Below are 24,995 nucleotides of genomic sequence, written 5' to 3' on the forward strand. Positions count from 1 at the left end.
CAAGGACCCGGGCGTTTGCAGAAACAGTGCAAAACAGTTGAGGAGCTGGAAGGTCGACAAAGGAAGATGCTGGCTAAAGGTCTCCGATTTGCGGGTGGCCGGCTCGGTCGCTCAGGGTCAACTGGCTGGCGACTCGTCAACGCGCCTATCAGCGGGGCAGGCCAATGCAGGTTGCGGCTGTTGAGCTTGGGCAGGCCAGGACAAAAGGCGGGACTCTGGCAGGGGTGGTGAATTGGCACTACGACGATGCCGTCTGACAAGGGTATGCGGAATCAAGAGGCGAAATCAGGGTCCAGGTACGAAAGTTGCGTAGCCAAGGAGTCGTGAGAACGCAGCAACAAGAAAGCCAGTCGAAAGGTCGCAACTCGAGAGATTTCCGGATTTCCAACACTAGGAACAACAGTAGTTTCGGGTGAGCCACGGCTGAATTGGAGGTGAATCAGAGGAGAGGGGCGAGGACCGGCTCGGTTGACGACACAAGGACAGTCCCAGGTTGGTAGGCGAGAGTCAAAGCTCGGTCGAGTCCTCAGGGTGGTTCCGGTAAGCTTGGGATAAAGGGATTCGATAAAAGGCGACACAGGGCAGCGAGGGGGAAAAAAAGAATCTGGCGATCGATACTTGGTGAGCGATATGCAGCCGTAAGTCGGTATTGTTGGTGGTGAGTTAGTTGCTGGGATCCGTATGGTATGGTCCAGGTTGCAAGGACTGGAGGATGAGATGAGATGATGAAAGGAATGAATCGCAGTCAATCCGAGACTCGTCCTTCTCTGCCGGTTGACACGACAAGGAGAGGGGAGTGAGAAAGGAGCGATGGGCGACGAAGCCACGAGGCAAACAGCGAGCGTGTAGAGGTTGGTGATGGTGAATGGGAAAGGAGAGGAAGAGGGACGGAGGTGAGAGAACTTGAGAGTGAATGGACCAGGCAAGAACAAATGAGGAATAACGGGGTTCCTGCTTTCCGGGCAAAGCAGTTCGGCGAATACGGTAGGTAAGGAAGGCACTTTGGTACGGTAGACCTGCCTAGGTTCCTTGCTCGTGAGTGCAGTCTTGTAGACCGGGCTTGGCTGGCTGGGCTGGGCTTTCTTTGGCTTGGGGTTGGGGTAGACACAGTAAGAGTAAGGTAAGAGCCCTGATGGATGGATGGAACGAACGGCAGGTGAGCTGAAAGTGAGTGAGCCCCATGGGTCCAGCATCCATGATGGAGTCAGCTCTCCTCTGTCTGTCCAATTAATGGCGTTTTTATTTTTTGCTCTCTGCATTCTGCAATTTGCGTTGTTGGATCCTTGCAGCTCCCCGAGAGCAAAGCCTTGTTTCGATGGCATTCGACGGAGTCGGCCATCTCGACAACTGCCAGCAAAGATGGAATGGAGCAGCAGACGAGACCAGGCTAAACCATCTCCTTTTCTGCTCACATTACAATTTTCTGCCATGCTTCCGTTCTCGCCCCCATTGTCTCTCCCCCTCAGTCAATGTCTTAGTCTTTATTTGGTTCCGGCCTGGCCAGGCCAGACGTGGCGGCAGATGGCCTCGATTCTGATGCCACTCAATGCTTCCATGGTGGAGAGCCTCTAGGCTGACCCGGTCTGGTGGGCGGACAGTGCATCACGGCGGGCACGGGGATGGCTGGACCTCCAATCCTCCCACCGCTAGGTAGAGTTCACTGTGGTCCGGCCACTATAAGCCGCCGTGGCGTTTGTGATCTCAGCCAGGCCGCTCCCCTCACCAACGGTAAGGCTGCATCTCCGACCCCTATTCCATATCTTTCAGTTTTGCTTGTTGACGGATATCTATCGACTCAGCTGACACCTCTCTGGATACCACGGAAGACTCCTCTCAGAAACCCACCTCGGACCCGTCCAGACGGCTATGAATATTAAAACAGACCAGCATCCACCTCAAGATCCCCTGTTGAGGCGGCCGAACATGCAAGGTCCCCCCCCTCCCCCTTAAAGGTGCCGCTAAGCCCAGGACGGCCAGGATGGAGCTCTCCTCCACAGTCAATGGGTCCAGGTGTTGAAAGCCATGATCCACGCAGCTCCACGACCCCTGACGCCAGCACGAGAACCCGACGCCATACTCCACCGCTAAGCAAGAGCTGCTGCAGACCCCGGCGAGCGATCAAGGCTCAAATTTACATTCCTATCCCTTTTCTACCGGGCAGGATGGACGGACGTGTTGTGATACGACCGTTGGGACTTACTCTGAATGAGCAGTTGGTCACTGGGATTGATGACTGTCTCGGGCCTTGGAACATGGACAAATGCTGAACCTGAACCAACTGACTGATGAATGACTGACTGACTCCCTGGCAACAAAACAAACAAGACGGCTCAGGTTCAGGCTCAGGCTGAGTCTCAACCTCGGCGCCCCATTTTGCGTCATGGTTCTCAGAGATGATACCTCGTGTTGAGGTGGCTTCCCATCTCCTTTTTCCCCTGCGCAGTTACAAGATCCATGGACGACTACGACTACGGATACATACTGTGTATCCTCGCCAAGCTTATCCTCTCCAGACTTGGCTGGCGTGTTGACCTTGATTGTTGGCCAGGGAAGGGGGGAGTAATAGGCCACGTGCCATGCAACGGGTCATCTGGAAGAGAACTAACAGCTCCTCATCCGCCATGCCTGCATCCCAGGTTCGCCCTTGTGCAACGTTGACGGCAATTTCCCGTGCTGGGGTCTTTGTCTTTTTTCCCCTTGCAAGTCAAGTGAATCCTTCTCAGCAAAGAAGACAGGACGGGCACAACAAACAGGGTAACAGACTCGGCATGCACAGTGGGCTTCCTCTTTGTCGTCCCACTGTCCTCTTCGTCCAGACATGCATCACCATCGCCGGGTGTGGCCGATCATAATCAGATTAGGGGCCTTTCCTTATTGACTGACACGCGCGACCCGCGTCCCGGGATAAATAAATCAGTTATGAATTTAAATTGAATTACACTGCTAGCGCCGTCCTTTTGAATGCAGCATCGTGGCGTGCTCTGCTTGCTTCCTACTTTTAACTAGTCTAGTCATGCACAGAAGGACCCTGGATCTCACAACCCCACACTCTTTGAGTGCCGTCTCTCGCCCCCCAACAACAACAAAGGATAAGGATACGATAGCTTCATCTGGGCGAGTCGCTACCAGAAATTACTACTAATTTCCAGACTCTTTTCCCCACACGCAGCTTCCTTCTTTATTGGCATCTATCCTAAAATGACGACATGTCCGATCACCAGGGCAGCTTGAGTGGTGTAGCCAAGTCCTTCCCCAGGACCGCCTCGGCAGTCCCAATGTCTCCTGTCGGGCTCTGTTAGCATCGTCTCCACGTAGACTCCCTCCGGGGCGGAGTCTTCATCTAAAACTTACTCGATCCTCGCGGAGCCCAATACTCTCCCGTCTTGCTAATGTCCAGCTTGTCCGTCCACTCGATGAGACTTGCCGCGGCTTCATCTGGTGTCACGGCTGCGATGCAATCAGCTTGATGCTTCATGTTTGGTTAGACAAAGCTCACCTCCGCCATCCTCCCAGTACTTGTCGTACCCGACACCCTTGGTCATGTCGGTCCGCATAAAGCCCGGATGGACGATGCTCACAATGACACCCTGCTCCCGCAGATCCAGGCTCAACAGCTTACCCACCATGTTGAGGGCGGCCTTGCTGGCATGGTGCGCGTAGTTGCCGCCGCCCTCGCTCGGGTGCCGCAAAGCGATGCTCCCGGCCTCGGACGACACGAGCACCACCTTGGAGCCCCGGCCGAGCAAGCCCTTGTGCACGAGCCGGTGCACGACAAACACGGGCGCGACGGAGCTGGTCGTGTACATGAGTTGCTCTTCTTCCCAGTTGGGTCCCTTGTCCGTGCTGAAGTCCTCGGTCGAGAAGTGCCCAGCCGTGATGATCTTTGCTTGTTTGTCAGGGTCTCTTATCTGTTGTTGCATTGATCAACTTACCACTGAATCCAGGGGTTGAGAAGCGTCTAGGAGGTTGGCGAGGTTGTCACCCACGTTGGGGAGTGTGAGATCAATGTCGGTGATCCATTTGACCTGCTCAGGAAACCCTTGGGGGCCTTCTGACGATCTCGTAGTGCCATGGACCGTGTTGCCGGCTTTGGCGTATTGCTTGACAAGACTGGCTCCCAGGCCCCGGGTAGCTCCTACAATGAGAATTGATGACATGGCTTGATGTTTCTTGATTAAAATTCCACAGTTCCTAGGTCGAGTGATGATCAAGTGAGTGTGTAGTTCTGGAATTGAGGGAAATGGTTGTTATCTAGGGTAATGCTGTTCAATGGCTTCGGTGATGTAATGGATCGTGATGGCGGGGCTTGTGCATATGGACTATCGTCACGCCATTCGCCGTCTCTCTGGCTCATAGACTACTATGCCAAGATGATATCAAGGCTACTAGACTCTAATGAGTCGTAAGCTGTATAGACAACTCTCAAATCTGAACAAGTATAGTCGCAAGGCGCTTTAGCACCACTCTCATTCCCAAACACTCCTACTAAACAGACATCTTCAAGACCCTCATCTCCCAGGTGCCGACCGAGACTTGTTCCACCTTGTCAACTAGCCGGTGTGAGACAGTAAAAAACCACTGCCGCGTGTCGTCTACAATCCCAACTCCAACATGTACACATGCACATGCCGACACAACGGCCAGCCATCATTCCAGCGCCTTCCCGGGTAGATTCCAGAGTGTGTTTCACGATGCACCAGATGATGCAATTGCTTGCGCATCACTGACTTGTGCTCGGTGACAGGTCATCCTGGCTGGAAACGGTTTTTGAGGTTTGTCTTTTGGGTTGGAGATGTAGGGTGAGTGAATGACTCCTCGCCGATGCCATGCTGCATGATTAGCTCCAGGACATATCTCATTCAACACAAAGCAATAGCGTGATAGCTTAGTTGAAGTGCAACTTTACGATATTGCAATTCAAGTTACATAGATCCATTAGTATCTAATATCCCTTGTGCTCAACTCTCGGGTAACTCCTCGTCTACTGCGACTATAACCATCAAACACCATGGCCGCATGTGAAGCAAACCCATCCGCCGACAAATCTGCCTTCCTAAAAACCAATCAAAACTTCTTTCCCTCTCAGCACATCCTAATCTCATGTGGTACCGTCCCGGTCGACCCGGCCACACACAAGATTGCCCTCCTTCGCGACACATCCAGCAACACATACCACCTCCCCAAGGGCCGCAAGAACATCGATGAAGACCTCCTCGCGGCCGCTTTACGGGAGACGTATGAGGAGACGGGCCTGAGTGTGACCGCTCTGCCGCTCAAGGTAGCCACGCGCGCGACGCCGACACAGGATATGCTCGGCTCGTTTGCTATCGGAACAAACCCTGATGTCACCGACGGCCTGCTCAACTGCGAGGTGTCTTCCGTCTGCGTTTATCCGTGCGTGTACACGGGAGCGTTCAAGATGGTCTTTTGGTTTGCCGCCAAGGCAGATTCCACAGCCACACCAGACGTAGGAACGGGAGAGGCATGGGAGGAGCATCTAAAGTTGGAATGGGTTGATGCGTCCGAGGCAGCGGCCATGATGGCATTCAAGTCGAATGGCCAGGTCATAGACAAGGTCTTGGCTGACATGAGGAACTCGGGTTATGGAATCTGATAGCTTAACCCTTATACCTGACTGAGTACCTATACACCAGGAGATATCAAGGGGTCAAGCATCAATCAACTCAAAGCCGCCAGGAAAAGGAGAATAACTCAGACCATATCATCCAACATCCATGTCCACATCAATATCAATACCTCCCTTACCTTGCCGTCTACCGGGTACTCGTGCCCAGTACCATATTCACCTTGCGCCATTAACCTTGCCATCGAGATTCATTGCCCTCCTCATCCGTCGTTCCAATATGTGACCTTGACTCATACGCACCAGGCATGAGAGCAACGCCATCGAAATCTACATTCGTTCCCTGCTTTACAAAGTCGGCTGTTACATGACACACCATCTTCCATACCGGCTCACTCAATGGCCTTCCTTATCCCTCAAATTCAACCACAGCTGACCCTCCCGTTGAGGTCGCGGTACCAGCCCGTGGCCGCCCTTCACTTGGATCAGCATCCAGCAAGCTCTGTGAGCCCTGCGCCTTGGCCGACTCCCCAGCCTCCGCATCTGCCCCGTCTAATAGATCCCTGTCTGAGCTCCTCACTGACCGTCGTTCTATATCTGCGCTGGTACCTGCAGGTCCCTTCCTCACGCCCACTTCAACGCCGAGATCGTCATCGTCGTCGTCCTCATCATCTTGCCGTTGACCAGGCAGTGCGTTCTTCTCGAGTTCCTTCTGAGCCTCTTCCATGCGTCTTCGAACCTCAGTTGCGACTCGCATTCCATCCGTGACAATGTTGTCAAGAACACCACGGAGACCACGTCCCGCTCCTGGAGGACCAGCCGGGGGAGGAACCGGAGGTCTGGCACCGAAACCAAGACTGGAAAATGTTGTAAGAGACGGCGTGGATGACACAGAGCTTGGCAGTCCTTCGATGATGTGGAAAGATGCAGGGAACGATGACTCAAAGAATTGTTCCAGCAACTCGTCAGCGAGAACAACCATCCTAAAGGTAGGCAGTGTGAGGTGTAGAGGATGCGCAGGATCCAGGGCCACATTGGCAGCTTCCGACTTTGCCTGCGATACCCTACGTCGCGACGCCGAGTCTGCACCACTAGGTGCGTCCAGGGAACTCTCTGCTGAAAGACTAGGCCTCTTGGCTTTTGTGGGCGTTCCGGTCGGTGATTCAAGACCCAGAAGATCCTCGCCGTCATCATCGTCCCCGATCGCAAAGGCATCGTCGTTGGCTTTTTCATCCACTGGCGTGACTAGCGCCTCCTCGTTCTGCCCACTGGCCGGGTCGGCATACTCGAAGCAGCGCCGGATAAAGGCACTCACGCTCCCTAGGAATCGCTCGTTATGCGAAACCCCATGGGGCAAGCTAGTCTGGGACTCGTGCGCGCTTGCTGCGTCACTTTCCAAGATGCTGGAGGAACTGGGACTTAGTGTGCCTTCAAGGCCACGGCGAGAAAGAAAGAGCAAAGCCTCAGATATCCGCAGGATACCCTCGCGATCCACCTTGCCATCCTGATCGTCGTCGTAGAGTTCGAAAAAGTACGTGATAGTGCCCATGATGTCACGCTTCCCTTTGATCTGCGCCAGGCCCGTGACAACGTTCTGGAGAGTCAGAGCCGAGGTGCCATCTACATCCCACTTCCTGAATAGCCGCTCGAGAAACTCGTGGCTGGCTGGTTCAGGGCCTGTGCCCCAAGGCGACATATCAGACGGCCGTCGTGCGCTGTTAAACATGCCATGGCGGTCCTCGTGGTTGCTATGTCTCGCTGAACTGGGTGAGTCGGAGATGGCCCATTTCGACATACTAGCAAGGAACTCGCGGAATGCATCATAGTCCATCAAACTCGTGCTTGGACCCAAGCCAACACGTCCCTTCTCTACTTCGTCGTGATGAGTGGTAAATAACTCCGAGGCGCGTACCCTGCTGGCCCTTGCTCGCCGGATCTTTTCCTGTTGAATGATGTGATCTCGTTGTTGGCGATCATACAGGATGTTGTAGAACCGGTCATAAAGCGACCCGAGCTCATCTGTACTCAGCAACTTGCTGTCGGGACCCAAGTTGCGAATGGCTGTCCTTTTGGCGAAGTTCTCAATGTTATTGAGGACGGCGTCCTTGTTCTTGAGGCGCAGCTCCGTTATGCTACTGTGTGTGATGCCCGCAAACTCCTTAAAAGCCACGACCATGAGCTCCTGGAATCGCGTCACAGCCCGTAGCTTGGGGTTCTCCGACTTGGGGTGAGCCGATTCGTCCAGCCGGGCAAAATACGACTTGAGCACCGAGATGAATGCGCCGTCATCTGCGGCATCCAGAAGCTCTTCGCCGTTGATGCGCAAGATGGCCAATCCGACCTGGAACAAGACCTTTGGCCCCTCGACAAAGAACACGTCCAGAACACGGAAGGCGAAAACAAGCGGCATCGAGTTGATGTAGAGCGACAAGAACCAGGGGAGCGACACAACCGATAGCTGAACATCGCTTTTGACGAGATGCTCCCAGAGAATGGGCATGGTTCTCTCGACCAAGGATTCAAACACCTTCTGATCGAGCAGAGTGCCGTACATAGTTGTGGAATAGTAGCCGGGGACAAGTCTGTCGCAGAGCGCAGAGAGGAGAAAGAAGGCCTGTGCCTCGGACATGTAAATGAGCAGGGCGGCCACGACAATGTTCATGGCTTGACAGTATCCGACGTCGGCGTTAACCCAGCTGTATGCTGTTAGCACCCGACGTAAGCGGCCGATACCATCTTCGCTCTGGAAGCCGGGGTACTCCGGAAGACTGCGGTTAAGGTCCTTTTCGATTTCGTCGATAGCGAGCGACTCCTGGCCCTCGAACTTGGACAGCGTATCAGTATATAGGCTAGGGTTCTCTAGCCGTAGGTAGATGGAGCCCGAGGTGAGCTCCCAGACCTCACCCCTGAGCCGGTTGGGCAAGCCAACTCGGATGAGCTTGTGGAAGGTGGGCTGGCGGATTAATGTAAAGTTTCTGCCGTTGTCGCGTAGGTATTCGGCCCAGAGGCGCATCTTGGCCCTATCACGAAGCTTCTTTGGGTCGCCAGGATATCTAAAGACCATTCCCAGGCCTGCATCCGGTGGAGAAACGTTCTTCTTGTCTTCGGTTCTCAGGAGATGCTCAGAGTAGCACTCGGCGACGACTCGTCGCAACTTAGCCACGTTGCCAACCCCTGCCCGGAGGCCCTTTTTGAGACCGTCGCAGAAGCGCTCGCAGGCTTGCCTGGTGCCGGCAAGATGGATCGTGATGCGCTGTTCCCGAGCATCCTTGTTGTTCTTGGATTCTTTGGAAGTTTCGCTTAGGAGGCCATTCCAAGTCGTGATGGCCAGCGCAAACTATATCAAGAGCAAGTTGTTAGAAATCAACCGGGCGCTGCCACAGGGCTGTACTGTGCATACCTGGAAGTTCTGGCTGTTTAGACGCTCAACTCTCCGGATGGCGCACAGGGGAAAGCTAAAGCCGTTGCCGCTGGGGCCTCCGCCGTGGGTCTGACCGGTGAAAGCGGTTGAAGTTGATGTGCTGGCAGATTGGAGGAAGCTAGTGGGGGTTGTCGAGAAGCACATGTAGTGCTCTGACAAGTGCAGCTTTCCAGCATAGTGCCATCCTCGATCGTGGTCCTTATCGCCTTGGGTAATGTTGGAAGGTGGGATAGTAAGCTCGGCGTTGATCTCGTAGAGGGGTGTCTGGGAGGAGGGGAGGCGGAATTGACTCTGGAAAAGGGACGACTTGGAGGGATTGCGGTCGGAGCTGGACAGATTGAGCCCCTGGGTAGGATCGATGAGCTGCTGGGCTTTTTGGACGATGTTGGTCAGGTTGGAAAACATGGCTTCGGTCAACGGCGCATGACGGGGAGGGGAGGGAGAGGATGCGGTCGAGCCAAGGGCGGAGAGGAGGCGATAGGACTCGACGGGTGAAGCGGAGGAGGAACGAGCGGAAGAAGGACAAGGAGCGTGAAGAAGGAAGCGAAGCTATTCAGAAACGAAGACCGGGCAGGAAAGAGAAGACAGATGTTGTATATTGAACCGGGGTCTTAGTAAAGGAGTCTGGGGTTGAAGAGGCTGAAGGATGGAGGTAGTGAGGTAGAGGATGGGAGACGGAGGTAGGTTGGAGGTTGGAGCTGCGTCAGGTCCGCGAGCCAGGGTCGCGGGGGGCATCACAGGGCATTCCTCCACTAGGCAAGAGCCGCTGTTAGTGAGCCTTGTTGATGGATACCGTCAGCGTCAGCTGAGGCGCAAATATGGGTGGGAGTGGCTGGTGGGGAGTGGCTGTGCTGAGCCAACACCACAGCAACAGCAGGGGAACTCTACTTTGTTGACGTTGTGAATAGCTTCAATATCTTGTTCTTGGTAAATGCTTCTCGACACTGTATTTGCATGAATGATTGAATAAGTGATCCGAATTAGATCAATTACTTGACAAGTTCACAAAGAAGCAACACGCTATACTTGTAAAGCAATCAGATGCTGAATTCAACCACTTCTATGGTGGTGATACGCTATTCTCTACAACACCAAACAAGGCTTCCAGCCAATCCCAAATCAATGGTGCCAAAGCAATACAAACAACGCCAGACCAATGCCAGGCCAATTATTAACCACATGAAGACCAACAGACGTGCAAAAGAGCACAACACCCAACAATGCCCAATTCAATCAGAAATGCTCCCTCGCTATTAACCCAAGTGCCATCACAACCTGCCCCATCCCCTCGAGGCATCATCCCCGGCCTCTTACATCACCACATCCCCTTTTTGTATATGACAAGACTAGCTTGTCTTTGAGTCGAGTAAAGTATACACCCATCTGAGTCTACCAATCGCGACTGGGGTAGAAGACATCACTGGACATGCTGCGGCTGTCCGTCCGTCTCTCCCCAATGGTTTTCATATGAGTAGCCTCACCCTGAGCCCAAGGGCTCTCCCCAGAAAGCTTTCGCTCATGGAACCGAGTTTCAGTGCGGTAGGGTGGAAGTGCAACCTTATCCCACCGCCTGAATTGATCATACTCAGGTGCCTTTGTAGGGGTTGGACGTTTGTCATTGTATAGTGCAGTATTGCAATCCTTGGTGTTGGACTGAACACTGGCAAATCTGACATGTCTTTGGTCACCGGTCTGCTGCCCCAATGTCTGTGAAGCTAGCTTCAGTGGCTGCTGGGCTAGCTTGATCGCTGGCTTCTTGGGTTGCAGTCCAGGTCGAGTTGGCTGATAGACAGGTCTTCTGCGCTCTGAGCCAGTTTGAAAAGGCGCCAGAGGCTTGACATGAGAAGACTGATGACCAAAAGAGTGCTGACCAGAAGATTGGCGAGTAGAATATTGTTGACCAAAAGACTGGTTTTCCGAAGAGTAATGTCCAGAAGACTGACGTCTTGAAGATTGACGACCATAAGAGTGATAGCCAGAGGACTGATGTCCAGAAGATTGGTGTGTAGAAGAGTGCTGACCAGTAGAGTGCTGAATAGTAGTGTGCTGAATAGTAGTGTGCTGAGTAGCAGATTGCCGAGCAGTATATTGCTGACCAGAGGACTGACGACCAGAAGAGTAATTGCCAGAGGGCTGATGTCCAGAAGGTTGGCGAGTAGAAGAGTGCTGACCAGAAGACTGATTTCCAGAAGAGTGGCGTCCAGCAGAAGAGTGGTGTCCAGAAGAAGAAGAGTGATGTCCAGTAGAAGAAGAGTGATGTCCAGAAGAAGAAGAGTGATGTCCAGTAGAAGATTGATGTTCAGAAGAATGTTGTCCAGAGGAGTGTTGTCCAGGAGATTGGCGAGTAGAAGAGCGACCAGAAGAACAGTCTCCATGACGAGAGCTGGTTGATGATCTCCTCGCAAGAGAAGACACACTCCGGATAGATGAACATGATGCTCTCCGAAGAGAGGATCTCCTGCGGACATTGCTGGGTACACTTGCTGTAGGGTTGACTCTGGTTGCATGCCATGTCTGAACTGGGCGAGAAGCCTTGGCTTGCTTCTTCGCCTTGTTGACGTTGTTGACAAAGAGGCAGCAACAGAAGAGCCCACGGAAGAATCCACGGAACTTGCCCATTTTGAGAGATTGCTGAAGAATTTGCTGAATGCAGAAGTGTGTAAAGAGAGCTGAACGCACAAGTAACTGTCTGCGTAAAGCAAGACTGCCACCTGGCCAAAGAAGAAGTTGTTGAGTAAAGAAGAGTGAAGAAAAGAGAGAAACCAAGCAACTGTGAGTCCGCGTAAAGCAAGACTATCACTATGCTGATGAAGAGGTTGTTGAATCTCAAAATATGAGTAGAAAGAAGGGTGTAAGCAAGCAACTGACTGTCTGCTAATAGCAAGGGTGTTGTCTGGCTGGTGAAAGCGTGCGTGTATGTGATGATGAAAGAGGGAAGAGAAAAGAGAGCAAAAACCAGAAGAGAGGGAAATCGGAGGGGTATAAGTAAACGAAAGGCTGATCTCTGGTGCGAGAGTTTGGGGAGGGAGGGTATTTATGGACGAAAAAGATATCTGGCTGATCTCAACAAATTAATTCTGCACAAATAAATCTGCGCATTTTAGGTGCCGGGGCATTTTTTGGACGAAAATCAGGCTGAGTGATGTGCAGAATTAAATCTGAGGAGATGGGGGAGTATTTATGGGCGAGAGGAAGCCTGGCTGATCTCAACAGATTCTTCTTGTAAAGGGGAACTTGGGAGGTAAGGAGGCCGCCTCCTCATGATCGTGAGGAGGAGTAGCTTTGTTGGGATTCGAGATGATGAAACTTAGACGAATGATTCATTCTACTATCCTTACTCCTAAATACTTACTTTTGGGCCTTCACGTAGACATCAGGGGAAACATATGAGCATTTGCGCGGTTCTCTAGGGACGTTTCCCTGACCACTCTTCTAGAACGGCCCTTGGGACAGACCACAGCTCTCAATCACTGGGATTTTGGACAAGAATGCCATCCTGGAGTGCTCTGGGTTAATTTGATCAATTCGTTCAAAGCATTGACTTGGATACAGTGTTACCCTATCGGCTGAGTTGACAGTGGCTCTGACCCAGTCAATTGTCACACTCAAGGATACACTCAACATCCAAACCCCGCGGATGGAATAGAGGAAAGACAAACGACTTGAATGAACAGGACTGCCTTAGAAAGCTTCTCATTGTTGTGTAGGCTGCCTCCTAATCTATGACTGCCTGGAAACTGAGAGAAAGCAACATGCGTGATTGAGAATTCTATCATCAGATTTTGCTACAGGAAAAGCAAAGTGAATACGATGGATCAACCGAAAACTGTATATGTCTGGGGTCATTGGCCTTTCATTCCCCTGCCTGAGGGCTGTTCGGAGGTTGTCAGAGATGACGGCCAACTGTCCTGTCCTCAAGGCAGAGTGACAGCAGTCCCAGCGTGACGGATCAGACTCAAGAAAATCTCCTCATTTGCCGACGGGGCACTCGTTACATCTGGCTGGCTGAGAAAGTCCCGTCACGAACTAAAACATGCTATTCCCCGTGGCTGTCAAGATGCTTGTTGGGCAAGGTTACCAAGGCAAGTTGTGCAAATGGGTTTGAGGGGATGAGATATAGTTTTAGAGTTTCCGGGCAGAAAGTATATGGACCTAGATGGTGTGGCATGAATCTATCTGTTGCATTCAGTCGAGGATCTCGACATCGGAGAGGACTTGATTAACCCTTCGTTGGGGACTGTAGAGTTCTGCTTCAGATCCTACTGCTTACTCGCTCCCTTTCATGATGGCAGGAAAAGATGCTTTTCGGCGATTGATCAATCATGGGAACAGCCCTGTTTGAGAGGAATTGACTACCATTCCCCTGAGAAGACACATCTTTGGTCAGTAGACGCCTCTTGTTCGGGCATTGGCTCCTGCTATTGGCAGATACCTGTCAATAACTGTCAACAGCTCGCCCCTGTCCCCTCAATACTGTAGAGTTGCTGGGTTGTCGTGTTCACGGATTGGCTTCGCTCAGCCCCTTGATAACAGAGACCGTGACCGTGGAACCTTGATGCTCACTCGCATATCGGGGAATCTTCTAAAACTCAATTGCAGCATGTGATTTGGATATACAGTTGGCAAACTATAATGTCCAAGTTTCTATGCCTCAGGCTTTTTTGGGGAGAATCAACTGGATCACAAATGAACTGTACGCCCGTGGTTGGGAATCCATGGAAACTACTAGATGATCCTTTCTTGGGGTACCTAGGGTAGGCTTACGTATTGTATTTTGTCCTTCATTCAAAGTGATGGGGATATTGGTCGGGCCCAGCGGCCGTCAGAAGAGGTACGAAGAAGCGTAAAGGACATGATCCTGTCGCCCCGAGCTTGCTCACCATCATTGAGTGTACAGAGCCACAATGAGGCCATCACCAATGTCGTCCAAAATTAGTCCCAAAGCAAAACTCTAAATCCAAGCTGTTTTTCGCAAACGGCACCAGCACGAATCGTCACTTCTAGAAGCGAGCCACTCACCTCGAGTCATTTCATTTCATCCGAGCTCACTTACACGGCCGGCTCGGTCATTTTCCGCCCTTGGTTACATACTTCTCACGTGCCCTGTACACATGTACAGTAGCACAGCACAAGGTAGGCTTTCCTTCTCGGCCGGAAATGCCGCGATCGATCGTTTGCCGTCTTTTCGATGGATGCGAGAATTACGTGGGGTTTTTTCGAGAAACCGGGATCTGGGATCTCGAGCTGTCAGACGAGATGTACCTATGTACAGGTCTGTATTCATCGTCACATGACGCAAATGGAACTTGTATCCCAATATCATGGGTCGGGTTGGTAGAGATAAGGTACGGGAAGTGGTGGTGGTGTATGGGCAAGGACCCCATGCCATGCCGATGGCATTGTAGTATTGAGATCCATGTGTGTACTGTATGTAGTGGTCAAAGTCAACGATACCCTGGTCTCGCTCTCGCATAGACCACAACTTGCGTCATAACCCCTCCTCTGGCTCTCTTGTCCTCGTCCTTTGCCATGTCCTTGTCCCAAGATTCAAATCCACTTGTCCATGCCCTCCTGTTGGTGTTGTTCTATTGTCGGCCGCCTGCCGACCGCCCGTCCTTCCTCTCTCACCGTTTCAAGCCCGTCTTTTCCTATTCAGGAATACTTTCTCGTTGGCAGGCCGGGCTACGTAAGGCACCTGCTTCTCTCAAGTTGGCTTGGTGTTTCTAGTCAGGTCTAGCCTAACTAGCCGTTCCTATCCTATCCCATCCCATCCTATCCTATCCCATCCCATCCTATCCCACCTCCTGGTCATCATCAATCATCTTGCTTCCCGTATTTCGCCGTCCCTTTTTTCCACTCTTTTCCCCCCTCCGCCGCCTCCTTCAAACATTAACATTGACCTGATCTCTTTCGCCTCCTATTTCATTTTCAACCTCGCTCTACTCCTCTCGCCCGTCGCTTCCCCTGTCGACCCCATTTAGCCCCATATCTCCAACCGATACTCGTTGAGGCCTGCTCTAGAACGGGCCCAATTGGCCGCGTGACAGCGCACACACACACACACACACCCGACACCACCAGCAAGTAACAACAACACGGCGGCGGCGGCGACAACAACAAGAACCCCCACGGTCGAAATCCTCTCTTTGCTCCCCCTCATCGCCAAACCCGAATCTTTCCCCTCGGTCAAGCGAGACCCGATTCCCCCGAATAGACGAGACTATGGCCTTTGCCTGAAACATCGACACCATCTTCTAAACCGCTCCTCCCATCTCTCGTCTCCCCTCCCCGCCTTCTCCCCATTCGAGTCGAGTCGCATATCATGGCTGCTACCGTTGCGCCTTCGCATGCCGGCGGCCTGCCGTCCTCCTCGGGCATCCCTGCGCCGCCGCATCCCCACGACGCCGCAGACGCCAGCGCGGGGTCCCAAGATGTCGCCGGCGGCGTCTCTCCACTACCGCCAACCCGCAAGTTCCAACTTCGCGACTTTCGACGAGTGCGCACGTTAGGCACAGGTTCGCATTGCCTTGTATCTATCAATTCGAGCATATCTCTCTAACTTGACATCAAGGAACCTTTGCCCGAGTCTGTCTTGTCCGTCCAGCAGCCAGCGCCCATATACCCCTCGATCACCAGCTCAACCCCGAAGTCTACGCCCTCAAGATCCTACGGAAACCTGAAGTCATCCGCCTTAAGCAGGTCGATCATGTCCGTCATGAGCGCGCCATCCTCGCCGACGTCGCGGGTCATCCCTTCATCACCCAGTTGATCGCCTCCTTCTCAGACCACGATTCCCTCTACATGCTCCTCGACTACGTTCCCGGCGGCGAGCTATTTACATACTTGCGCAAGTTGCGCCGCTTCGACGAACCCGTCGCCCGCTTCTACGCCGCCGAGATAGTCCTCGTACTAGAGTATCTCCATGAGCAGCAAGGCGGTATCGCCTACCGCGACCTCAAACCGGAGAACCTCCTCCTGGATCAGGATGGCCACATCAAACTCGTCGATTTCGGCTTTGCCAAGCGCCTCGGTCACCGCGAAGACAATCGGCCCGTCGAGACCTACACCCTCTGCGGAACCCCCGAATACCTGGCCCCCGAGGTCATTCAGAACAAAGGTCACACAGGCGCAGTTGACTGGTGGGCTCTGGGTATTCTAATATACGAGTTCTTAACGGGATACCCTCCATTTTGGCATCAGAACCCCATTGAGATTTACAAGCAGTGAGTCGACTCTACGTACCAACTCTGCGCAAACTATGACTGACAGCCTTTGCAGAATCTTGGAAAAACCCGTCGTCTTCCCTCAAGACCCGCCACTCTCGGAAGACGCCAAAGACATAATACGCGCCTTCTGCACCGTCGATCGTTCCCGTCGTCTCGGTAACATCAGCGGCGGCGCAGCCCGCGTAAAGGCGCACCCCTTCTTCCGCGAGACGAACTGGGACGACATGCTTAACCGCCGCCACAAGGGTCCGATACAACCCCCCGTGCGCTATCCCGGTGACGCCCAGTGCTTTGACGTGTACCCAGAGGACGACGGCTCGCGGGAGCCCTACGGCGGCGACATGGCGGCAAAGTACGACCCATACTTTGCCGACTTTTAATCGCCGCGGTACCTGTTGCGTCATGCCAGAGGAGCAAAGTGAGCCGACCGAAAACGGCTCACTACATCATACTATACAAACACACCATCCGATCCACCCATCCATCAATTATCAACACCACCAAACTGAACAGACCACTCTCGCCAGCAGCGAGAATAGCGCCCAAAGAGCGCCCATTAAGCATTTAAATGAATAACACCCTCAGTAGCGTCCGGATACGAACTTATCAAGAGGGAACGATATGTCCATAGCGAATTGAGCCTGGCTCTCAATCATCCTTTTTTTTTTTACTCTTCCTCTTGCGCTTTTCATCATGAGGTGACTGGAGAATGGCGTTTAATCAAGAATCGGGAACTGATAGCCCATCATATCCCCGACGGCGCTTTTTGCCTTGTTTTACTCACTCACACTTTTGGGGGTTTCTGGTCTTCTTGTACTCTTATCTTCTCTCCCAACGGGATGAGTCAAGTTATGAATGAGAGTGAATGGGGTGGCCATGCCGCCCCGGAATGAACAACACATTTCATCACATGATATGCCATGAGCTTATTAAACTGAACAGCATCTAATAATGGTCTTGTTAAACATGATTCATCTCCTCGTCCCATCCCATCCCATGCACTGACTCGCCGCCCCCAAGTCCCCCTGTTCCTGTTCCTGTTCCACGCAATGAAAGAAACTAATGTATGTAGGTATCTGTATGATGCATGACCGGTTCGCCTGCTCCCATGGGTCTATCTAAACATGTCGTCATTGAAAGGAAAGAAAGAGAGGGAAATGCTCGTCCACCAATTCCATCGGGGAATGGAGCTCATATATATATATGTGAGACGTGTATAGCAATGGCAGATTGACTTGCCCATCACCATCTTTGGGCATAAACACATGATTCGGAATCTCAAAGCAACCAAACGCCCTTTCAAAGGTTCTGCTTGACTGAAAATGGAGGCAAAGGCCTGAGTTGCTCTAGAGTGAGTGGTACAGCCAGTACGCACTGGCACCGAAGACAAGGACGGCAGCCAGGATATAGGCGCCCTGCTTGGTGCTCCAGAGGAACATGCTCCAGCCCGCCATCACCTCCTTGCGACGTGCAGCTGCACGGCGCTCCCAGGCCTCCGGGTCTATCTCGATGGGGAGCCGGGCACGAGGGTCTCTGCTCGTGTCAGGGTCTAGACCCGATGGCGGGGCGAGATCGCTTGGTGAGATGAGGGGCACGTCAACCCGTAAGAAGACGGGGCGGTGATCGCTCATGCGTAAGACCGGAAGACAGTCGTAGGCACGGACATTGAGCTTGGGCACCTCGCTAGTCTTGCCCTGGAGCCAAGAAGGCACTTCGAGGAACAGGATTCGGTCAGTCCAGCTGGGGTAGCGGTGCACTGCGAAACGCCAAGGCACATCAAGCTCCGGTTCCTGAGTTCCAGGCTTTGGTGGTAGCACGTCGTACTTGTACGTGGGTGGGAAGCGCACTTCGTGCTCCGACAGGCCATGTAGCGTACGACCAGCGATACGCTCGCGTGTGAGCTGATCGAGACGGAAGAAGTCTGGGTAGTAGTTCTCCGAATCCGGGTTGAGGCTCGGGAATGCGGCATCGGGGGGTGGGGAAGTGGTAGAGATGCGATAGTTGAGGTCGCCTGCGACAAAAAGATGGGATGAAGGCTTGAATACCGAGATGTTGTGCAGCTGCTGCTGGAGCCGCGAGTGCTGCTCGTGGTGCTGCTCGTCGAGGAGGCGTACACGCTCAGGTGGCTCCTCAGCAGGCGGAGTTGAAGCTGGAGATGGGGTAACCGAAGTTTTGAAGCTCTTGACAACCTCCTCGGGGTTCTCAAAGGCCATACCCCTCATGATGGCAGCCCAATTGGCATTGCGCCGGGGCAGGTTCCACTCCATGGCCGCGAGATGCGTGGCGACAAACGTCAGCTCTGTAGATGAGCCACCGTCGGCTTCGTATAGCATGCGCAAGCCAACAGCGCCCTTATTTCCCATCTCGGCGGCTCCAAACCCGACCTCCGCCTCTTGGATGTTCTTAAGCCGTGAGGGATCGCGAGCAAATAGGAGGATGGCGGTGTAGCCGACGTTGTTCGCTCGGAGGAGGGTGTAAGGCTTGGTGGGCGTAACCGTGCCATTAGAACTCGGGCTGCCGTCATGAAGATGTCGTCTCGCAGCCGTATTGACAGCCTCTTCGTATCGCACCAGGTATGGGTTCAGGAAATAGCCGCCGATAAAGCAATAAGCCAGAGGTGCCAGCTCCTGGAGAGAACTACAAGCAGCACAAGAATCAGCACTGCGTTCTCCAGTGGGCAAATACCCCTGCACAATAGGTCAGGAGCCAACCGTCTCGCGACTTGATGTCTGCCCGCTGGGACAGAATCATGGTTGGCGGGTTGAGGGACGAGGGGTCGACGGCTTACAGGACAACTATGTCGGGCAGGGTCGTAGCATTTTGGCTTAGAGCGGTCTGCACGTGGGCTGCAAAGACGGGGACATCGAGGAGGTTCTTTGCGCAGTTGAAAGTCAGGTAAAGCAGGTCGAGCGAAGAAGGAGGCGTCATCGTGGGGGAGGAGTTGGAGGAGACGGCGGGTACAACAGGTAAAGATGATGTAGAATCCGAAGTCGATGCGCCCATGACAACCGGACAACAATGACTGGAGGTGGGAGAGCAAAGCAGGCAGGTTGCAAAAGAGGTTGAAAGTTTTGGGTCCTGGTCGGTCCTAGGCCGCAGACAAGAGAGAGAGAAGAGCAAGGGTCCGCCAAGCCTAGAGAAAGAAGGGCGCACGAGGCTGGTGCAGAAGCGCACCAAGAGTGGGATCGGGGATCTGGAACGGGCTGCAACGAATGCAAGGGAAATGTGGGGTTGGTATTTGGTTTGTCGATCACCGTCGAGTTCGTCCGGGCTTTGTTTTGTGGGTGTGTCTGTGTCCCGTGTCTGTGTTGGACTTGTTGGTGTGTGGTCTAAGAAGAAGATGGATGACTCGAGTCGAGAGCGATAAAGTTGAGATGAGAGAGGGTGTGATCCCGTGCCTTCCTTCTCGATGGGATAGATCGTAGTTGCCGTTAATGTTACCTCCTGTACCTTCCCAAGCAGTGGCTTTTATCTTTTCCTGCAGGTACCTTCTTTCCTCAAGTGAGTTGTCTTCTTTTCCTCCTCGCACTTTCCTTCCGACCTCGGCTTCCAACCTAGCTTCCTCCCGAGCGCGCGGCAGCTGCACAAGCCGTGGGAAGTGCTGACGTCCGTCTTAACCAACTACAGTACCTCTACCGGGTGCGCAACACGCCACAATTGACAACGACGAGGATGTGAGGAGAGATGCGAAGGGCGAACAGCGAGCAGGTGGCGAGGTCAGGTAGCGACTCCTCACTTGGTTGGGCCTTCAGCTTGCTGGCTCTTTCTCTCCCTCCCACTTATATATGGGTAATCGTCAGGGAGGAGCTCAGTACAGCCTCAACCTAGACATACAGTTGCGTGAATAAGCTAAGCCACCGCCGACGACCACCTTGCGACTCTCCTCTACTCATCATTCAGCGCCGGCGCTAGACAAGGCTCGATGTGGTCCTGTCATCTCGACCTCTGCTAAAACTCCATAAACCCCTCCATCCCCCGCTGGCTGGGCCTAAAGGAGAGGCTCGTGAGGTGCTCCGCTCCACCACGTGTGACCAATGCCCTCATGCCATCATCGATGCTCACGCGCCCACCAGAGGCTGTGCCGCCAAAACCCCGCGACCCAAATTCCAATGTCTCGCATGATTCCATTTCTCGAGTTCGCTTACCGCCATGGCATTTCATTTCTCCTCTCCGCGTCTTCAGCCTGATTCTGTACCAGAGAGCCTCGACGTCTGCCTCAGCCTAGACGCATACACGATATGCATCTACCAACGCTAAAGCGACAAGGCCCCAGTCCGCCTTATAGCCTCAGCAGCACCTACCCTGTTACACCAGAAAGGATCCATCAGGACGCACAGTAATCACATGCAAGCAGACTTGGTTTGCCAATGAAAAACAGACTGAATTGTAGACTACCTAATGTGCAATCAAGAAACGAATGAATGAATGGGTGCAGATGGAATGGTTCAGTGCATCACCCAGCGATCGGATGGCTGACATGCCAGCCGTGTACCCCAGCGTCTTCGTCCATCCCATCGCCAGCCAGGCCGTGTCACCACGATTCTGCCCTTGGTCCGTCCTATTCCACGAGTTTGACGAGGAGGAGTCGCACCAGCCTCCAAGCCTTCCGCAGCCAGACTCAAGCTTGACCGTATGACCGAACACTCCCCCAATTCCATCCGTGTGGCCGAGACAGCTAGAGACCGGGGCTGACCTTGACTCTTTGACCGGTTGTTGTGATGTCTCCCTCTGCCTCTTTGCCAACACCTCCTCGGGCCATTCTTAGCTGCTCGCTCCAGAGCCGTGATACGACTTTGACCGGCTTTGCTACCATGGTCCACTCTCGAGAACAGCCACCACCAAAAACTCGTCCCCTTGCGTTCATCTCCCCATTACCTCCCCAGAAGCTGCCTCCGGCGCTCGAGAGCCAACTGAAAAGGAATAAAGATGCGCCCGTACAATAATTAAGAATCGAAGGAAAAAAGACGTAGGAGATGCCTGCTGAGCGAGGTCGCAGCTGTATCGCAACGACGGAATGATGGGCTGGAGCAAAGACTGTTGGCCCACATTCGGCTCCCTGGGCGACTCTTGTGCAGTCGGCCTGGTATCCGGCATTCCGAGGAGCGAGGTTGTCCTGAAAACAAGACCAACCACGAACCCACAGGTCTGGTACACCTAGACGAGAGGAGTACCGGACATGCCGTTCAGGTTGCCCTTCACGGCGTCGAGGTTCCCAGAGGACTGATCATAGAGGTCAGTCCAATGTGAAACACTCGCACCATAAAAAGCCACCCGAGCCATGCGTAAAGTCGTAAATCCCCAAAGATGCGTCGAAGAACAAGATAGAGCAAATGCGTAGGAAATAGGCGTGATCGAACCGCGCCCCAACAATCGACAGCGATCATCTAGCAGGATGGTGGCCAGCTGAGGACCATCCAGCTTCTCAAAGTCTTGCATCCGGATGTCGATGTCGGGTTCATGTCGCCAGTGTCGGTCGCCATAAGAGAGGATCCCAAAAGAGAGGAGTAGTCGGGGTTAGCAATCATTTCGGTCGATAGCTGCCCGAGGCATATCCCGCTCCCTTCGAAGCTGAGCGAAGCCTGTTTATCGTCCACTGAGTCAGCCATAGTTGTCAGCAAATCTCCCTTCGGCCAGCGGTACAAAAACACACTACACGCACGAAGGAAAATGATTCCTTACAAGGAACTTGAAACTGAGATGGGCTTAGCTTGTCACTCACATCCTGTCGCTTCCACCAATGGCACGGTTGGTGTCGGGAGTATCGACGCCGCCAGCGCCAGCGCCCCGCTCGAGCATCTTGCGGCGAGTGCTGGGGATGGCGTTGGGCTTGGCAGCCGACTGGCCAGCAGTAGCCGCGTTGGTGCGGCTGGCGCGGGCCTTCTCCTCGTCGTCGGGGTTGGCCTGACCAGCAGCCTGGGCAATAGCCTGGGCATTCTTCTGGTACTTGTAGACGGTCCAGTCGAAGACGTAGTCATACTGGAATCCCTCACGGACAAAGAGATCACGGAAGATCTTGCGGAGGTAGCTGTAGTCGGGCTTGTCATCGAAGCGGAGAGATCGAGTGTAGTTGAGGTAGATGGCGAACTCGTTGGGGAAGCCGCGGCAAAGGACCTCGGTGGGAGTGGTCATCTTCTTCTCCATGATGCGGTCGTACTTCTGCTTCTTGGTAGCAGCCTTAAGGCCTTGCCAGGGGAGGGAGCCGCGGCAGAAGTAGAGCATGACATAGCCAAGAGACTCCATGTCATCACGTCGGGACTGCTCAACACCCAGGTGAGTGTTGATAGAGGCATAACGGGCAGTACCAGTCAGGTTCTTGTTCTCTCTGTAAGGAATGTGGAAGTGAGTCTTGGGGTCCCGGTACTTCTTGGCCAGACCGAAGTCGATAACGTTGACCTGGTTGCCACGCTTGCCAATGCCCATGAGGAAGTTGTCGGGCTTGATATCTCGGTGAATGAAGGACTTGGCGTGAATGTACTCGATTCGGGAGATGAGCTGGTCGGCAAGAAGGAGAACGGTCTTGAGGGAGAACTTTCGGTTGCAGAAGTTGAAGAGATCCTCCAAGCTGGGGCCGAGGAGGTCGAGGACCATGGCATTGTAGTCGCACTCAGTTCCGAACCAGCGAACAAAGGGAATGCCGACACCACCAGCCAGAGACTTGTAGACGCGGGCCTCGTACTCGAGCTGAGGGTGCTTGGCCTTGACGGACTCGAGCTTGATAGCAATCTCCTCGCCGGAGATAATGTTAGTGCCCAGGTAAATGTCACCGAAAGAACCGGAACCGATCTTTCGACCGATGCGGTACTTGTTACCGACACGAAGATCCTGGGCCAAGGTTAGAAAACTATTTCCATCAAGCAACTTCCTCCAACCGAGACAAGCTAGATCACGACAAGCAAAATGGTGGCCTCATCCAAGACCTGCAGATGGCTCCACGTGCTGCCGAACTCGCGTTGCCATCGATCCATAGCTTGTCTCGATTTGGAAGAGGTCGGGAATCTGTCGGTGGCGAGCGTACCATGGTCGTCATGTTGGTCTGTGAGAGTGCTCCGTTCCCGTGGGAATGGAAGCAAGCAGAAGAGATGGTAAGGAGAAGAGTTTTTCTTAATCTGCAAGCCTACGGTGGCTATGATTTAAAGTCAGCCCGGGTCGAATTCGGAAGAGAAAAAGTAAAAGCGGACGATGGCTGAAATGAATAGGAAGGGGAAATGGCGGCGACGCTTGCAGGGAGGGGCAAAACTGGGTCGGGGGTAAATCAGGCTTGACAAGGGCGGTGGGCAACGCCACAAGGCAAACCCGACGTAACTCGACGTAAGAGCGAGTCGTCAGACAGGCGGCCAAATTGGCGAGCAGGTGGTCAAGGTGGTAAAACAGGCGTTGACATGAGTCGTAGGTTGGGTTGTTGAGAAAATCTTCAACAAAAAAAACGCCGAGAGGCAGAGGGGAAGAACAAATATCAAAACGAAATGTCGTTGACGTACCTGCAAGCAGAGCGTTGAATGCCGGGGGCGGTCAAACGCGTTCAGAGTTCTAGAGTGCTGCGAGAGCGTTGGCTAGCCGGGGCTCGAGAGTCGTCGGAGAAGGTGGGAAAATTCGGTGGATGGCTGACCAGCAAAGTCGATGCGTGGAAAATGCTGGAGTGAACAGAAAAGAGAGAGAAAATCTCAAATTACTGTCAAGAAAAAGAGGTTTGACTGACGAAAATGCGTAGACGTCGTCGTCGGATGGAGGTGGGTGTAGGTGGTGGAAGGAGGATGGCGGAAGGGCGTCGTGGGGTGGAAGAAGGGAAGGGGAGAGAAAATGGAAGCCAGAGGGCGGGAAAAAGGGAAAGGGAAGTCAAGTGAAGGGGGGCGGGAAGGAAGTGAGCGAGCGAGCGAAAAGTGGAGAGAGCCAGCCCGAACCCGACTGACTGAGGTGACTGATTTACTGAGGGAGGTGCCTGTGCGCGTGTGCGAAGAAGCGGCACCACAAAGGATTGGAAGGCCAAGACCTAGGACTCAAGGGGCCAGTGGAATTCTGTTTGAAGCGGAAACTAGAGGCTGAGGTGCCCGGCGCCAGGGAACAGCAGGAGAAGAAAGAAAAAAAGGCGCGCGGGCGCCCTAGCACCTGAGGCCCATTCAATGCTTGGCCCAGGCTGGGCTAGGCTGGGCTGGCTCGCTCGGGTTGGGGGGTGAGGTCGGCCTTGGCGACCTAGCATCTGTCACTCACTGTCGGGTCAGTGCATTTGCCCTGGACTTCCAGTCCACCATGGATGTTCTCCTAGGGCGTCTCGAGAGGAGCCTGGAAGCTGATTCACGGGGGTCCGCGCTGGGCGCTTGTCCAGTAGGCGCGAAGCCCCCCAACATCAGAATGCCCCTTTAGTGGTCACCGTCAAACTCAAGGGCGGCTGGGGTGACCTAGGTTTTTTTTCCTTCTGCCCAGGTTTCTATGCCCAGACGGATCTGAATGCGGCCCAAAGTGGAGATGAGGCAACAATGGGCACAAGCCAAGCGCGAGACCGAATTTAAAAAAGAACTGGAGCCCAAGTTTGAAGCCTCCTTGCGGCAGGTGGGAATAGGTGCATGAATGTCAACAGGCGATTGAATTTGTGTTTCATGATGAATTCGACCGCTGTGAGCTGTTTGCGCCCTGCCGTTTGCGTCCTCAGCCAATGTATGTATGCGTACCTACATATTGTACGATGCCATGCCATGCAAATGGATGCCCACGTAGCTCGTCCGTCAGCGACATACATGTCGCTTCCCGAATCACCCTCAATCCAGCCAAT

At 53.5% G+C, this 24,995-nt stretch overlaps 6 protein-coding genes across 6 annotated transcripts; 2 read left to right on the forward strand and 4 right to left on the reverse strand.

Annotated features, from left to right (window-relative positions):
- Nucleotides 1-2,953: 2,953 nt before the first annotated feature.
- On the reverse strand, nt 2,954-4,244 carry NECHADRAFT_59006 (uncharacterized protein). Its single transcript, XM_003053012.1, has 4 exons — nt 3,933-4,244; nt 3,497-3,881; nt 3,352-3,447; nt 2,954-3,282 (listed from the first exon to the last, which is right to left on the reverse strand). The coding sequence occupies exons 1-4, from the start codon at nt 4,155-4,157 to the stop codon at nt 3,215-3,217; spliced, it is 774 nt and encodes a 257-aa protein (XP_003053058.1). The 5' UTR covers nt 4,158-4,244; the 3' UTR covers nt 2,954-3,214.
- A 764-nt stretch (nt 4,245-5,008) lies between these two features.
- NECHADRAFT_77678 (uncharacterized protein) lies at nt 5,009-5,614 on the forward strand (the record flags this gene model as incomplete). The annotated part of the gene is made up of 1 exon (XM_003052512.1): nt 5,009-5,614. The coding sequence occupies one exon, from the start codon at nt 5,009-5,011 to the stop codon at nt 5,612-5,614; it is 606 nt and encodes a 201-aa protein (XP_003052558.1).
- On the reverse strand, nt 5,598-9,410 carry NECHADRAFT_59008 (uncharacterized protein; the record flags this gene model as incomplete). The annotated part of the gene is made up of 2 exons (XM_003053013.1): nt 5,598-8,921; nt 8,985-9,410. 2 exons carry the CDS (start codon nt 9,408-9,410, stop codon nt 5,994-5,996), a joined length of 3,354 nt encoding a protein of 1,117 aa, XP_003053059.1. The 3' UTR covers nt 5,598-5,993.
- A 5,756-nt stretch (nt 9,411-15,166) lies between these two features.
- Nucleotides 15,167-17,126, forward strand: NECHADRAFT_59012 (uncharacterized protein). The gene is made up of 3 exons (XM_003052513.1): nt 15,167-15,520; nt 15,577-16,228; nt 16,275-17,126. The coding sequence occupies exons 1-3, from the start codon at nt 15,328-15,330 to the stop codon at nt 16,609-16,611; spliced, it is 1,182 nt and encodes a 393-aa protein (XP_003052559.1). The 5' UTR covers nt 15,167-15,327; the 3' UTR covers nt 16,612-17,126.
- Nucleotides 17,127-17,143: 17 nt separating this feature from the next.
- NECHADRAFT_103727 (uncharacterized protein) lies at nt 17,144-19,159 on the reverse strand (the record flags this gene model as incomplete). The annotated part of the gene is made up of 2 exons (XM_003053014.1): nt 17,144-18,868; nt 19,020-19,159. 2 exons carry the CDS (start codon nt 19,157-19,159, stop codon nt 17,578-17,580), a joined length of 1,431 nt encoding a protein of 476 aa, XP_003053060.1. The 3' UTR covers nt 17,144-17,577.
- A 2,787-nt stretch (nt 19,160-21,946) lies between these two features.
- NECHADRAFT_67258 (uncharacterized protein) lies at nt 21,947-24,001 on the reverse strand (the record flags this gene model as incomplete). The annotated part of the gene is made up of 3 exons (XM_003053015.1): nt 23,710-24,001; nt 23,247-23,354; nt 21,947-23,053 (listed from the first exon to the last, which is right to left on the reverse strand). Exons 2-3 carry the CDS (start codon nt 23,256-23,258, stop codon nt 21,947-21,949), a joined length of 1,119 nt encoding a protein of 372 aa, XP_003053061.1. The 5' UTR covers nt 23,259-23,354; nt 23,710-24,001.
- Between the last annotated feature and the right edge of the window lie 994 nt (nt 24,002-24,995).

This window comes from Fusarium vanettenii, assembly GCF_000151355.1.
Source record: "Fusarium vanettenii 77-13-4 chromosome 3 genomic scaffold NECHAsca_2_chr3_3_0, whole genome shotgun sequence".
Taxonomy (NCBI): Eukaryota; Fungi; Ascomycota; class Sordariomycetes; order Hypocreales; family Nectriaceae; genus Fusarium; species Fusarium vanettenii.

Excerpts from the sequence above, each read along its gene's own strand:
- NECHADRAFT_59006 (XM_003053012.1), bottom strand. The coding sequence starts at position 4,157 with ATGTCATCAATTCTCATTGTAGGAGCTACCCGGGGCCTGGGAGCCAGT. Across the intron at positions 3,882-3,932 it reads CTCAACCCCTGGATTCAGTG|ATCATCACGGCTGGGCACTT; the intron begins GTAAGTTGATCA and ends AAACAAGCAAAG. Across the intron at positions 3,448-3,496 it reads GTACTGGGAGGATGGCGGAG|CCGTGACACCAGATGAAGCC; the intron begins GTGAGCTTTGTC and ends ATTGCATCGCAG.
- NECHADRAFT_59012 (XM_003052513.1), top strand. The coding sequence starts at position 15,328 with ATGGCTGCTACCGTTGCGCCTTCGCATGCCGGCGGCCTGCCGTCCTCC. Across the intron at positions 15,521-15,576 it reads AGTGCGCACGTTAGGCACAG|GAACCTTTGCCCGAGTCTGT; the intron begins GTTCGCATTGCC and ends CTTGACATCAAG. Across the intron at positions 16,229-16,274 it reads CCCATTGAGATTTACAAGCA|CCTTTGCAGAATCTTGGAAA; the intron begins GTGAGTCGACTC and ends TATGACTGACAG.